This window comes from Halichoeres trimaculatus, unplaced genomic scaffold, assembly GCF_033239565.1.
Source record: "Halichoeres trimaculatus isolate MK-OKI-2021-1 unplaced genomic scaffold, fHalTri1.1 fHalTri1_scaffold_5, whole genome shotgun sequence".
NCBI classification, from domain to species: Eukaryota; Metazoa; Chordata; class Actinopteri; order Labriformes; family Labridae; genus Halichoeres; species Halichoeres trimaculatus.
In genome coordinates this window covers 15,437,273-15,453,477 of record NW_027437183.1, presented here as the reverse complement: position 1 = coordinate 15,453,477, position 16,205 = coordinate 15,437,273, and the positions used below count along the sequence as shown (strand labels likewise).

Below are 16,205 nucleotides of genomic sequence, written 5' to 3'. Positions count from 1 at the left end.
ACTTATGTTGTGTTGAGCGGACGGTCACCACTTAAACAGTCCACAGCAGGGGGGACAATCATAATACTGCATCAGTATTCTGTTCACAAGCTTTTTTCATCATCATAATTAATCACTCTTTTTTTTACTCATGTTCACAAACTCTGAAATTGGGTTTTCATAGCTTTGAGAAACAACATAACAGGTACAAATCTTGCTTATTGACCTCTGCAGATGGTGACCGCTCCTGTTCCTGGAGCCAGTATGTGGTCAAAAACTTCTCTACAGACCTTTCACCGACTTAATACTTTTTATGGACTACAGCCTTTGTCATGTTCCATCGATCTTTTAATCACATGCTATTTGTCCAAGTCAATCACTGAACACTTTCATCAAAATGTATGCCATTACTCTACATCACCAAGAGTGCATACCTTTTATGCTTGAGTGGGCCCACTATATTGTATTAGATTTATGGCTTTCTCGCTTCCTTGAACCATTTTTCCTTGATATACATCTTTTTTTTAGCAACAAGACAAGAAGTCTTCTGTGTCTTTCACTTACAAGAGTATAACATGATGTATAGTGTTGTGTCTTTTTGCTGTGTGTGTTAGCCAACACTCGAAGGGCAGGATGTTCTCTCCCAAATGATCCACCTGGCCTCGTGCATCTACAAGTAACGGAAACAAACCTTGTAGCAACAAATCATACTACAAAATGTATGAGACAGAACCCTGCCTAACGCAACAGTGTGCTTTTTCATTCAAAGCTGTCATATCCCAGATGTGAAGGGTGTGTTCATGACTTTACATGACAGGCGGGTAGCATCTAATCTATGTCAGGATGATGTATGTGAGTGTATGTGGGGGGGCTGCACAGTCATATTTGTTTATTCATACAGCATGACAGTGTAAGAACGAGCAGAAGGCTTGAGATAGCAGTCTTAGCACATCGTGCTCCTACAGACTGCATGTCAATGTAGTGCCTTTTGGTGCATGTGCAAGTATATGGTGACGTTTGCCTGTTGGCATGCTATCCCTTAGAGTTCACTGCTCCTCTGCTGTTGACTGGGTGTGTAGAGTTTCATAATGCAGTGCCCTCTGCTTTGCATGTGTTTATCCCACATGTGAATTTAACACACACGCACATTAAGGCACGCAGTCAGGAATGTGAAAGGCACACTGTAGTTGTAACGTGAATGAAGTGGTATTAAGCCTAAATGGCAGCAGTGACAAGCAGTTGTTCTGAAGTATTAGGAAGAAAATGCTGCTGTTGGCTTGGCAATGCTAATTTCCTGAACAGAAATGGTAAAAGAAAGGAGGGAGGAATAGGAGATCAGGTTGAATGAAAGTAAAATTAGAGGGCACGAGGGTAAACAGTTCTCCTTGTGTTTTGTCGGTGTTGAAATCGCTAAATGTGTCTCGTAACAGATTTCTGGGACATGCTTGTTAAAAAGGGGAGTCTAAGGGGATGGAGGGAATAAAAGAGAAATGTGCAAAGAGGTTAAATAGCTCAATAATTTATGAAAGGGAGCTTTTATGTGGGAACAAGTAAACTGATTTGTATGAAGATGTCAGGAGCCGCGGAGGGGGCAGAGCATGATTAGTGAGTGTGCTAGAAAGTGGAGACAGAACTTCAGCTGCTGTGGCCATTGCAATCTTACCATCATCTTTACGACTGCAATGGAGATCTATGAACTCTGTCCATCACTCTCTATCTCTCTCTTTCTAACCTCTGTCTAGTATGAGTCTGGTTCTGCTGGAGGTTTCTCCCTGTTAAGGGGAAGTTTTTCCTTGCCATTGTGACTTACTAAATGCTGCAAAGTGCTGTACTCATGGTGGGTTAAGATAAGATTGCTCTATAAAAATCTTTGACTATTTTTTTGTTACAAAGCTGTTTATGAATGTAACAGCTTGTGACTGTCATGTCTCATGGATGGTGAAGTTATCTTTTGTTTTCCTTGGGTCCTTATTCCCTTGCTTTAGTGTCACAGTGTCACATCTAATCTATTTTATTAAAGTATCTGCAATACATTTTTTCTCAGTTATGAAAGACACCGATTTTATTACTGATACCCCTATGTGACCTCAGTCTAAACTCCTCCAGCAGAGTCTGGGTGTCACATGGGTCTACTAACAGTATTCCGCAGGAGCCCCCTTTGTATTTTCCATAGCAGGGGTTCACTATAAATGATACATTTAAGATAAACTTAATTTATCCCAGTGGGAAATTCTGTGATTTCAGTTGACTTTTTACACAATAGACGTAGTATATATTATAAAGTACAAATAGAATAAGAAATAGAAAGCTACTAAATAAGTTAAAATAACAATTAAAATGCGTAAAAAAAAGTGCATATGTCAGAATAGTGTACATACCGTAAAATACCAAATAGTAGCCGGGGCGTTTATTTGTTTCAATCACTGAGCAGACCAGCGTTTATTTGGAAGGGGCGTCTATTTTTCTAAACGTGCTGCTACACCCGACGTTTATTTGGAACCCAGCGTTTGATTGGAACTCTGCGTTTATTTGGTATTTTACGGTACAAAAGAACTGATGTCAGTTGATGTTGTTGCTATCCCATTCAGCCTGGACCATTAAGAAGCCGTAGAGCTGTAGGTAATATCCTGATGCTGCCATAGTGACACCACACTGCATTAACAAAACTCTTGCTGTGGCCCAAATTGTGTATTTTGTCAGCACACTTGCATGAAGCGCATGGTGTACACTCTGCACTTACTCCAAAAGCGCACAAAATCTTACATGGTTGTGTTGTCCCACTTACCAGAAACTACAATCCCATTTTACAACCATTCACAGCTGTTCTTCTGCTTTTCAGTGTTTAAATCCATCAACCGTTGTTTGATCCATTCCCACCCCTTCCTAGCCAATATGGCAACCATGATAAGTGTCCAGCATTCCACACTCAACTTTTTCGCCATCTTGAGTGTGCCAGCTGAGAAAGCAAAGTGCACTGTGTTTTCCCTACCGTCAGTGTGAACGTACAGATGTACTTAAAGTAGTAAGTGTAAGTGCAGAAGTGCGCGATTTGGGATACAGCATCGGCCTCACTACTGGCTAGTCCTGTTAGCTCAACAATGTTTTTAACCAGAGATCCCACGTTACTCAAAATGAGAGCGTGAAGACACAGCTTATGTCTCCCCTCTAAAACACCCTCTGTCATCTTGCTCCAGCGCTCTTACCCTGTATTTTATTCCTCCATGCAATCTTAGCAGCTTGGCAGATAAACCAACCCAGCTTCAGTGCCACCAGGCAAGCACAGATGTAATGATGACTGTCAGAAGAATGCAGGATAAGGACGCTAATGGAGCACCAATTTGGCTCAGAGGTGCTGTGGGCAGGTGAACCAGGGTTCAGCTTCCAGCCTCAGCACTTTATAGTACGTCTTCCCTCATGTCTTCACCCAGTTTACAACTCTATTTACTGTCCTGCCTCCGTGTGATGGCGTGACAATGCATTAAAAATAAACTTTAAGGATGCTTCTCTTTCACAGTAAGCAAAGAGCTTAGACATCACTTCTGTGTCCATAGAGGGCGCTAAAATCAAACTGGGCATTCTTGACAGTAACCCTTAGTTTCAATGTTTATTTCTTGCTTGTTAATTTGTCATCTTGGTGAATAAACAACAAGAAACATACAGAAGTAGAACAGTAGAAGTCACATTACAGGGAACACACCTGTATTCTATCACTGATAAACACATGAGGAATAAGTCTGAACAATCTGCTAATTACCAACTAATGAAACTGAAGTTCTTCAATAACTTCAGGTTGAGAGCTATAGCAGGGAATGACCATTTACACAGTACATACAGTAATGTACCAGTAAGTATGCATTAGGGTAGAATTTGCTTGAAAATGTCTAAAGATGGACATACAGGCCACCTTCCTCATGCTCGGCTCCTGATTAACTTTTAATCAGCGGATGAGTGATTCATTAATCATTAATAAGCCCCTTGGTGTCCCTTCAAAGAGATACATTATCCTGACTACTGATTCATTGATTATCAGGTCGGTCTTGATTGTTTTGTCCATTTTGTATTCACTGTTCACTTCATTGAGAATGTCAATAAAACAGGCAGCCAAACACATGACGGTGAGGATAAGAAATTACAGTTTGCAAAAAGGTACTTGTTCCTCACTCTGAATCAACTCCTCCCCTCCAATCTGTGTCTCCATTTCTCTTTCATCTACGCCCACATTTCCAGTTTCTGTATATTTGTCTTCCATCTTGGAGCATTGCCGCGTAATGGAAGTTTAGAGACGATAACAGTAATCAAGCCTTGCCCACTTCAAAACCAAGACACAGACTACTAAATACACAGTGCACCTATGCAGGCAGAGAAGCACAAATTAATAATAGTAATCAAAAAGCAGACTTTGATATAGTGTGTTGATCCCTCAGTAAGTTTTTTGAGTGCACCAGTGGATTCATATCCATGATCTGCAAGTAAAGTGCATATTCTTCAGGCAAATGGAAAATCAGTGTCTGGACTGTGAGGTATTGCAGATCTGTGCATGTGCTTGTGCGCTTCCTGGTGTTACTGTGGTGTCCCTGCACTTTCATTGCTTGCATGTTTAAGTGTGAAGCTTGAATACTGCTGCTTTGGAGGCTGGGCTGTGGGCTATTTGCTTGATTTCATCACAAATAGTGCATGAAATTAAATTACACAACTAATTTTCAATTTGGAGCACTTTATTCAACAGCAACGCCCACTCTGCCTCTTCAAGCTTCCCCCACAATGTACTTAGGCAATATTTGCATTTGCATTCAATATTTCTTGCTCTCTCATAGACAGAAACACAAACAGCCATAAATAGGGATGAATTTGATGCTTTAAAGTGGATACAAGGAATCCAGAATAGACCACAGAAAATACATAGAGCCATGCTGTGTTTGAATTATTCTTCAGTTTCTATTTGTGTGTGCACAATGTAATTAAACCTACCTCATCCGGTCGAATCGAGCCTTGGCATGAGCAGCAAACCTTGATGTGTCATGTCAGCCCACAGCAGACTATTGCCAGGATCAATGATTTTCTGTTTGTTGGACTTCTTCAAGAGTGACAGGTGGCAGAGATCAAACCAGCATTTGGCCCTATGGTGGCCAGTCCACGAGACACATATGAGTCCTCGCTGGTACACTGTCGCAGAACAGCTTTAGTTCCCTGTCTGCCTTTGAGACTTTGAGGAAAGGCTTACTTATATTGACACCCAGTGATTGGATTCGTCCCAGACTGCAGAGCTGGTGCATGTGTGTTTGATCTTGTGACTTCAGAGTGAGAACTGAGCAGAAATGAAGCTTTTGTGGAGCTGGTCGTAGAGGTCAGAAGGGTCCCTTTGGTGGTATTAAGAGTAACGATGCTCATGGGACATGGGCCTGCCATGTTAGCATTGACTTGTTAACAAGGCCACAGTAGTTTGTTAGTTTGTGTGTAGAGGAATGCTTAAGCACACAAGGCGGTCGTTGATGTAGACAGTGGTATTTGTTGAAGCTGTGTGTTCTGTTAGTGTGTTTGTGTTTGTGAGAGAGAGGGAGTGAGGGGAAAAAAAGCGAATGTATTGAACAGTTCCAACCCCCAAGGAGTCACGCCTAGTGTTAGGAGTCTGCCCTTTCGCTAATTAGCTTGAAACATCTGTCCGGATAGCTGCCAGAGGGAGGTTATAATGGGAGGAAGGAAAAACTCACAGTTACAATCCCTTGCATACAAGCAAACATCATCAGCATATATGTATTTACATTAGAATAATTACCCAATCTCATACACATATTTTTGCATTTGACTGTTTTTGCTCAGGAACCTTTTGTGAGTGTTGTCCAGGACTCTTAAGGAGCACCAAGGGGATGAAAGAGGGAAGGACAGTGAGACAGAAAAACAAGCGGGCAGAAAACAGTGAAAAGAGGAGCTGCTTGCAGAAATCTTCCTTTTAGTTAACTCTCCTTTTTCCTCACTACTCGTTGAATGCTTATGAAATGCTCTTGTAAATAGAGAAAGCAATAGTAGGCAGTAGAAGATAAATGACCAATAGATTTCCAATAATCCACTTTGTTTAGGTATTTTTTTTCCATGTTTTTTTGTTTGTTCTGTACATACAAAAAGACACACACAGAAAATGAAAGAAAATAAAAAAACAAACAAATCAATTCACACTGTATCCCATGTACAGAAAGGAGCAGGGAGAAGAGTAAATCTTGTTTTGCCAGGCCTGTGCTCAAAAAGCTGAGTGTCTGTATAAAAGTGATACGGGAAAAAAGAAAGTGAAGGTCCAGACGAGCAGAAAAGAAAAAGAATATGGCGGGAATCGTATTTTTCATCCCTCTCCATCTTTTCCATCCATGTGTCCCTCCCTCTCTGTGTCCCAGCAATGTTTCCTGTAGTAAGAGTGTTTTACGGCAGCCGTCGCTGTTATAATGATGAAGTTTTATGGAGACTCTGTGGGAGATTAAACCACTATTAGCCACGCTCTGCCACCTTCTCCAGCTGTTGCCTTTTGTTTACGGCTAAAAAGTGTTTTATGACACACAGCGCTATAGTCACCTAGACAATTATTGCTAATGATATACGAGTGGCAGTGTATTTCTACAAGAAGAGCAGAGGGGGGTTGCAGAGAGAGGGACGGAAAGGAGCGTGTGCAGCCCCATGGTGAGAAGTGAGCAATTAAAAGAGAGCAGAGAAGATGGGATGAAGGGTGATGCAGGATGTATCATGAAGGAGGGAAATTAAAGGGTCGGGTAGGATTGGGAGGGAGGACATGAGGGGGAGGGAGGTGAGAGGCGGAAACAAGTGTTTCTGACAAAAGAAAGTCAAAAGGGAGATAAGACTGAGCCCAGGTTCTTGTTTAAAGGTAGGTGTTAAAGAAGGATTGTTTTTATAAGAGGGGTGTGTAAAGACTCACATAAAATAGAAATGAGTGACAGGAACAGGATGAAAATGGAAAATCATAACACAACTAGATCCAATCACTGTTATGATAAATGAATGATAATGTTTCCAAGTCCTTAAAAGCCTTGTTTAATTAGGGTTGGGTTTAATCAGGTTGGTCTCATCTGTCATTGTTGTTCACATTGCAGTGCACTGGGTGGAGGAAAGTTTGGACAATCTGCTGATGAGAAGGTAAAAATCAGGTGAAATCGATGCAGCCAAATAAAAAGGGACCAAGTGTTTGCTGCAAAGATCTCCTTTTCCCGTCAGCAGCAGTTCATGTTGGGGCCTTTCTATTCCTGATGGGATTCTGGCCTCTCTCACTTTAATCATAGAGTGACAGTTCGAGCTACATGCTCACCATGAACCACTGCAGACTGAATATATGTCTATGGGTCTAATTGAGGATAAATACAGTGGTCTTCTTCTCTGTGCTGTGAATAATGAAGCTGTTGCACTTAGAGCTCTTACAGGCTGGGAGCACGTCTGGATTCACAGCCCCACAGCTGTGACTTTGCATCATCGTCTGTTTGCTGATTTAATTTATTTTAGAATTTCACTTTTTCAGCATGTTACTCAAAATTCAGTCGCCCTGGCCATTGCAAGTTTTTTGAGCTTGTTTACCGCTGTAAGGATGCAATGCTATATAACACGATACAACCATTTACTGTAAAAAAAAAATTGACGTCATCCTGCTCAGTTCCAAGTGAGGTCGCCAGGAAAAATGCTCCCCCTGGTGACTCGCTGCAGTATAAGTCAAAATATGCAGCTCTCCAGTCATTCCAGATGGGCTGTGGTCAAACTTTAAAAAATTAGCACACCTTGTAGAAATGTTTCTCACGTCCGATTGTTGTGGTGATTTGAAGATATCATTTGGTTGCCTTGTATTCAAGTCTTCTTTTTTCAGAAAAGTTTCGTTTTCAGTAGTTATACAAGGTTAAAAACGATGTTCTAAGTCACATCAAATGATGATTAACAGCTGCCGTTATTGTGTATTTTTTTTCGGGGACTGTAAAATATGTTGGGAGGAAGAGTCAAGAAGTGATTAGACTCTTTGAAGAAAAAAATATATATATTTTTGTCACCTGGCTGTGCTCAGATTCTCCCACAATCCCTCACAGTCTCTACTGCGCAGACTCTGGCCCTGTGACAGAGGAATTTTGGCTTTAAAACCATAAAATGGTAAATGGCGAAGCCAAGCTGTCCACTCTATATACAGTCTATGGATACAACACAATATGACATGATACAACACAATATAACACCAAAGGATACAGAAAGGTTTAGATGAAACAGGAGTATGAGAGGGACTTGGTCACTGTGGGGAAATAAATATCTTGGACTGGAGAGGTCAAAGGAGGACTTCTCTCAACTTTTCCTTGAGCCCTTTTTTTATATCAGGTATTTAAAGAATGGGCTTATAAGCAGTAGGATGGTTTAGGAGATGTAAAGAATTCCATTTGTGAAGATATTTTTCTCATCTGAAAGAATGGTATGGGTTTCTGCCTCATAAAGAGAAATGTTCAAAGTTTGCTGTTGTGTATTTGCTGTTAAGGAATATGCCCATTCTGTGTGTATGTGAGGCTGTCCCTCTCCTTCTCATCTAGTCAGCACTGTTCCACTGTGTCCTTGCTGCAGTGTTAAACAATTGTGTAGTCATTGGTTAAGAGTTGACTCGTATAAATATTTAATCTGTGCCATGAACTATTCATAAGAGTTTTTTTTTTAAGTCCTTGTGCCGAAACAAAATATTTTAAGGCAGTCTTTTTTGTGCCCCTGTGTGTGTGTGTGTGTGTGTGTGTGTGTGTGTGTGTGTGTGTGTGTGTGTGTGTGTGTGTGTGTGTGTGTGTGTGTGTGTGTGTGTGTGTGTGTGTGTGTGTGTGTGTGCACTTCAGTGACTAGGAAAAAGGCAAGGAAGGAACAACAAAGTGAAGCGAGTCTCTTCTAAAATTCGTGTAAGGTGTGGAAATTAGTGCGAAAACTCTAATGTCACGATGAAAGTGTGTGTTTGTGTGGGTGTTTGTGAATGTTCAGTTACACACAAGCAGACTGTGCCATATTTGCATGTGTTTGAAAAAGATTTCTTGAATGATACCTTGAGCAACTTTGATATGACTTCTCTTAAATCACTTATTCTGAGCTGCACGCTGGGTTTGAGCCTTTCACATTTCCATAATATTCTTCTACATGGTGTTCTCTCTAAAGTTAGCATGACTCCTAGTATCTGAGCCAGGAAATATTTTTAAAGTGATGAAGAGGGGTCAGTTTCCTATAAAACAGGGGAAAAAGACTTCTCCCGAAAAGGAGGGAAAGCGCTGAATGTGTCTAACCCCTGCTTCTCTCTACTAAATTAATAACATATTTCTCCTTGAATCTTAATGTCCTGTGTATGTTTGTTGTGTTGCAGGTGGTGGAAACCAACCTGGTGGCCTTCGATTGTCACTGGATCCTGATTAATGAGGTAAGTGCTGTGGAAATGATTTATGGATCGCCTCCTCTGGGGGCCTTCAGCTCTTCTTATTGTTTCAATTATCCAGAGAATATGGTTTGGGATTTGTAGCCTCTTGAGTCTTGGCATTGTTTTCAGCGTTTGATGACTGCTTAAAAGTTTTCGACTCCCTTTGTTCAAGCTCTGCCAATAGCACACAAAACTTGATGACAAGACAATTTAGTTTATTTTTCGTGATTACCGGCAGAAACAATACAGTAAAGATTTTATATTCTAAGTCCTTGACACTTCTGAAAGATAGTGCTGCTGCACACAAACAAAAGTTTCAGAGATGATAAAGGTGACTTTGAAAGACTTGTTTATGAGCATATATCCCCCAGTTCAAAATCAGTTCATCAACCTAATTCTCAAGAGCTTTCTGGAATAACGTGGGCAGACAACGCTGACAGTCCACAAAGTCATTCCTCCTGTGAATTGACTTTCCCCTGTATTCACTATCACTGATCAGAAACACAGAAATACAGAGAAGGGGCACATTTTTGATCTTGCCTTACAAGGGCCTTTTACAAAAGCAGCATGATCAGCTACATTTATGCATGTTGGCGTGTGTTTGTGTTGTTGGGGTCTTTAGTGCACTGCTGGATAATACGCTGTGTCTTTGCTCCCTTGAGCATTACAGTGAACTTGCAGGACACAGCGGGGGGTCCATGCTTCCATATTCTCACACTCAAACAACTGCTGGTGCATGAAGGCAAACACACACACACACACACACACACGAGGATGTGTGTGGATATTCAGTGCAAAAAAAGGACTTCAGTGTTTTATTCTACTTAAGTTCTTCTATCTCTGATCCATTTTCATACCCCAGCCTGTAACACTGCTAATGCTGCATGGCTCAGGCATTTACTTTACTTGCTCACTTATGCATAAAAAGTATTTCTGTCCAAACCTAATGTTACCTCACGTTGTGTCCATTAACGTTGCAGAGACAGGCAATCATTATTTTCTGATGTTCTCTTTGAAAATGTCAGTCTTGCCACATAAAGGTTGTTACTTTTTCCTCATTGATATGGATGAGAGGCTGCAGTTACATCGTCAGAGTCCTCAGACAACCTCTCACTTTTTACATTTTCTCAGAAGCTTACATTCAAAGGGAGTAACAGAGAATGAAAAAGCCTTGACCATGCACTTAAATGAAGGTGGCAGACTTATTGTAGGGGAGAAATGTAGATAAATGTATTCCTAACATGCACTCTGTATCAGTTACTGACTTCATGGGAAGACTGTTATGCCACTTAAATGTGTCTCCTCTGTTAATTAAAACATATTGCACACTATCATGCAACACTAGAGACCTAATTTAACACTAAGGAATTTATACCCCAACTCTGTCATATACTTTCCTCACAGTCTGTCTTCATACACTTTGGCAGATGGCAATGTCAAGCAGCCTACGAGGCAGTCTATCATTACCTGACTCCCTGGTAGGCTCAGCTCACATCTTGTTGTCTAAAAGACAGCGTTCACATTGTTCCGCATCCTGTCAAGCATCTGGTATTGTCTCACTCTCTTCAGGCTTCCTGGCAGCAGCTTTGTTTTCAGGCAGGCTTAACATGTCATTCAGTCAGCCTGTGTGTATGTCGAGCAGCATGTAGCCTGTAACACTTTGTACCTGCTGCCTTTGAGGAATCACAGGTGAAACAGAGTCTGGCAGGCCTCTCCTTCCCCATTTGATTATGTCTAAACAATGGCAGAGCATCACCTAAAAAGGGGATTGTGCTGTCCCATACTTTGAAGATGGGTGTAAAGTAACAATGCTAGATGGTCATACGAAATCTGTGCAAATTTTCAACCTGCTACACTTTCATATGTTGTAGAATTCTGAATCTGCATGTAAACTGATCAAAATGGTCTGTTCTAGAAAAATGCACAAAACCTCCAGGGGCCTTGTTGAAAGGAGGTCAACATATAACGATCTAACTGATTCATGTATGATAGCAGGCATCAGTAACCAAGGTCTGCCTAAAGCTCTGCCCCCAACAAGCTTCCAGAAGGCTGGCCAATCAGAGGGAAGGGGATTGTGGAGGGGGAAGCCTTAAAGAGACACCAGCCAAAATGAAGCATGCCCAAAAAAAAGGTCTGGGAAAGGGTTTTTCTTTAACACCACTGTGAGAATAATAGGGATTTTTTTTTATTATTCGTTAACTATGTATAGCTGCTTGGGGGTAACAGAGAGACAGTATAGAGCCTCAAAAAGCACAATACCCCCTCTTTAAGAAGGCCTTTGTTTTAATCATTAACAGAGTAGACTTATTTATGCTTCCCCCAGGGATGAAAATTGTTACACATATTTCACTTATTACTGTCACTTCCCACACACTCACAAGCATCCTCTATACTTGACTTAAACAGTATATCCCCTCGAGGGGCCTCAAGCAATCCTGGTCCCCACGGACCTCCACTTCTTTGCTGCTGTCTAACTGAAGCTCAAGTCCTGATTCAACCTTTTTGCTTTGATGTAGTTCTCTGCCCCTGTGTCCAGTTGAGGCAACCTCATAGTTTATCTCGTCTTTAAAGTTTCAAACCAACTCAAACCAATGTTTTGTTTGTTATAGTGAGCGTTGTTCCATCAAGTCAGTTGCATCATTTAACACTTGGAAATCAGATATTTCATTGTTCTGACATGTACAGCATTTCAGCCCTTAAGCCCTACAGAGTTCAGTGTTGGTTTTTTGGCCTGACACCACCAGGCTTGGTCTCACGCACTGCTGCTCACCTAACCAAAGGTCAGGACATGTTACAAGTTGTCGTTTAAAATCAAGCAAGAATCATTTGAGCAGAATGAGATGAATGGAAGTAGACAAGAAGGGGTTATAGGCACAACAGGAGGCTAAATTTACATTTCTGCCCCCTTTCCCGAAAAAAAAAAAAAAAAAAATTTGCTCTAATACCTGTGTTGCTGTTTTATTTTACTCAAAAGGATATAATTAGACCTAATGTGAGTCACATTCACCTGGCAAGTCCAGAAAAATAGTTTTCAAGATATGAGAAGACAAAAATCATGCCAGAATTTTTTGTGAAGAGTAGAAAAAATCTTCCAGTGGGGGAAGAAAAATGTACTTGTTTAGTTTCTTGTATTAAGACGTTTGTCATGTTGAGCAGAATACATGAAAAAACAGAGAGGACCCAGGTGCAGATAAAACAAACATATCACAAACCAAACTCTAAAAGTCAAAAAATCCAAAAGTCCAAAATTACAAACAGACTCCAACAGGTCCAAAAACCCAGAATTGAAACAGGAGCAAAAAACATAACATGACGTGAAGGCAAGAAGACAAGACAAACTGACAAGCAACTAAAGAAACACAGAGGCTGAATAGACACAGTGTGAATCAGCACATGACAACATTGTTGTTTCAAGAAACTTGACAAGCAATTTTTCTTACCCCATTGGCAGATTTTTTTTTCTCTGCACAAGCAACTCAGGCACTGGTTTTGTGTTTAGATACCATAAGATAAGATTTTTTTTCTGTACTTTTCAGGCTACTGTGAATTATATAAAGTCTAATAAGACAAGTTGTGTTGAAGCTAAGATGTCAGCACTTGCTTAGATTTTATTATTTGTAGTTTACACCAGTGAGAGGGGAAAAGGCTATGGAAGATTTTGAAGGGGGGCAGTGTGACATGTAGAGTAGTGACATAAAATCAAGCTGATTTGCAAAAATAATAATTATTTTCCAAATTCTGTTTTTATATAATGTTTTATTCTTTATAGGAAGAGGTCCTAAATCTGTACATCTCATAAACGATGACGTGTCATATCATACAGGACTTAGATATGTAATTTTGAGGAGTGATGCTTCAGAAGTTTTTGTGCTTTTTCAGTCAGTGTCCAGCTCGTCAACCCAGCAGGCTACATCAGTGGTTTGGTGCAGACTGGCTGAATTACATTTGGAAGAAAGACAACTTTGAAAAATACAAAACATATACATATTTATATGTATGCCCTTGCATGCATTCATGAGGAGACAACACTAAATGGGACCCCTTCATTCCATCTTCCTCCCATTTACTCAAAACTGTATAAAAGTCACAAATGCATTAAAACATAAAGAATAAAAGCTTCATATGATTTTTTATGATACAGTCTCCCAATCTATCAAGATCAAGATTAAAATTCAGTCACAGCATATTTGGAAATCGACAACACTCCCTCTCTGGGCTTTTTATAAGTGAAGTCCTCTGGTAGAGCTTTTAAAATGGATGAGTGCCTGTGATATTTTGTCATATGTAATGTCTCCTAGTACTGGTTCTTTGGAGGATGAATATTCCTGTGTGTGAAAGTGTTCTCCCTCCCTGTGGTTTATTATGGATGAGGGGGCACTGTATGGTTGTCATAACTCTGCTTTATCTACAGCCAGCAGTCAGACAGCCCCACTGAGGGGGAGTTCACAGTTCATAATTGATCATCCTTCCTCTCCACATCTCCTTCGTTCTGCTCAGGATGAGAGGATGAGGATGAGGAGAAATAATAAGGGACACTCATGGCTCCTCTTTCTCTTAAGTTTGAAGGAGAACTCCTCGACTCAAATCTAAATCTCTCCATTGCCCTTCACTTCATTGCTCATCTACCCAGTTGCGGTCTTCACCCTTTTTCTCATCATTTCCTCTCTATCCGTTTATTTCTGCCTTTTTATACGATGAGGGAACAAGCACATAGTAATGAAACATGTCCAGATTAGGCTTTTCTGTCATTTTTGGCTCTTAACATATCACTGCATGATACCCAGTGAAAGCCATGTAACTGAAATTTGGGGGATTTTCACGCTTGGAATGTAATTGAAGGATTATGTGGTCTTCCAAGGTTTAAGTATGATCCATCTGCAAACCTTTGGTCTATGAAACCATATCAAAACCATTAATACTAACTCCAACAATGTACCACAGTCAATGACAGTCGTTGTCAGTGGAAATATGTTGAAGGTGACGGTAATCTTGGTACTTAATCTCACTGTAATGGAATCACATTTTTATTTATAGAGAGGCACCAGCAAACCAGGTAACAGTTATACTGTCTCTGTGCACAGTTGGAAGTTTCACAATGACTGTAGCTATCCAAGGCAAGCGTTGATGCTAATTATCTTTCCTGGAGTTTGTTAAAGACAAATGAAAGAATACCTTTATCCTGCTTTCACTTTCTGTGATCCTATCCCTCATCAGATGTCTAATTCATAACAGTCTGTGACTGTTTTCATGTGGTCTGGCTGTGGTCTATTCTGATGGTGAAGCTAGTGTTTCAGATTTGAGATTAGAGATTTGTCTTCTTCATCCCACTGTACATGCATTTGTTGTTTGTTGTTGTTGTTGTTGTTGTTGTTTTCTGTACCTTTTTTCACTATCAAACATTTGAAGATAGACATACCCAGTCAGGGTGTGAAACAGACAGAAAGAGATCATTTAGTCTAAAATGATAATAAAACACACAGACAAAAATATGACATGGGGGAAATAAAGCCAGAGAAGTTTCAGAGGCTGTTGACTGAATTTGCCAAAAGAACATGTGCTTTCCCAGATTTGTTTTGTTTTGTTTTTCCCACCTTTGAACCCGTCTATACAAGCAAAACAGAGGGATTTGGTGTTCTCCTTGCAGAAAAGGGGGGATCAGGGACAGAAAGGGTCATGGAATAAATAAAACCAGCTTTTTTTTCCACCCTCATCTACAGATTAGAGGAGAGACAGAGGGGATTTGGTGCCTCTGGGGGAAAAGATAGGAGAGGGAGGGGATGATGAGAGAAAGGGCGGAGGACGAAGTTAGGGGGTCAGGGAAAAAGTGCCAAGAAGAATTGAGGCTGAAGGATGTTTTTATTTATTTCTTTATTCATTTACTTTTGACTTCTATTTTGGAATAAGACACTGCAGATGAGGATTCAGGGCTCTCAGGCAAATGGGGACAGGATGAAAAGGTGATGGGTGGAGGCCGATGGAAACGCCTGCAGACCAAAACTTGAAGTTTATGGAGTAAACAACTCATGATTCACTCCAGATATGAGCTGCAGGGCGTTTCAGAAGTTCTTACCCGAAGCCTCTGGTGTCAGTGTGATGATTTCAGTGCACAGAACTGAGGGACAGTATTGAACAAATCAAAATTCATGTTGTTTGGGATGGAATGGATTACTGCAACTTTTGTTCAAATGCTGATTAGGACTAATGATGGAAAAGGTCGTTGCAAACAAGGCAAATGGATGTGATGATTGATTTTCTCCAACTGTTAATAAGCCTAAGGAGTTATTATTTCCAGCTTGATAAAAAGGCCAAATAAAATGATTTGGATGAGGTTTAATTTTTAGATTACATCAAGTACTTATCAGAAAGTCAAGATGGACGTGAAGTGGCCTGTGGGAAGTCAGAAATGAAGCTTGTGTATGTGCTGAACATGAGAGAAAGTTGAACTTTCATGTGCTTCTTTATGCTAGTATTTGTGTGTAAAGCCTGTACATATGTGTCACATTAATTTAGCTTCAGCCTTTAGGAGGTTAACAGCTTTTACAGCACACCACCCTCAAAGTCACAGTAAGTGAAGTCTGTTAAATTTGTCTCCTGAGGAAAGAAGACGCAAACAGAACGTGACAGCATAAAGACGATGGACAAAGACCTGTTGAGAGGAAAAACTCTAAATATTCCCTATTAGAGTTTCAGTGTGGCTGTGTGTGCGTGTATCGGGCATCTATATCTGTTTGAGTTTGATCCTTTGAATGAGGTACTCTGGATAATTCTTGCCTGCCGACGTGCCTTTGCCTGCCCTTGACTACCTGCTGTGAATCTTAATTCTTTT

At 40.6% G+C, this 16,205-nt stretch overlaps 1 protein-coding gene across 3 annotated transcripts in view; it reads left to right on the top strand.

The window, feature by feature from the left end:
- The window catches only part of grid2 (glutamate receptor, ionotropic, delta 2), a 534,507-nt gene that overhangs the window by 333,399 nt on the left and 184,903 nt on the right, over positions 1 to 16,205 (top strand). For all 3 annotated transcript variants that reach the window (XM_074669717.1, XM_074669718.1, XM_074669719.1), the window contains exon 5: positions 9,329 to 9,382. In XM_074669717.1, coding sequence (XP_074525818.1) covers positions 9,329 to 9,382 — 54 coding nt within the window. The remainder of the gene's footprint in view (positions 1 to 9,328; positions 9,383 to 16,205) is intronic.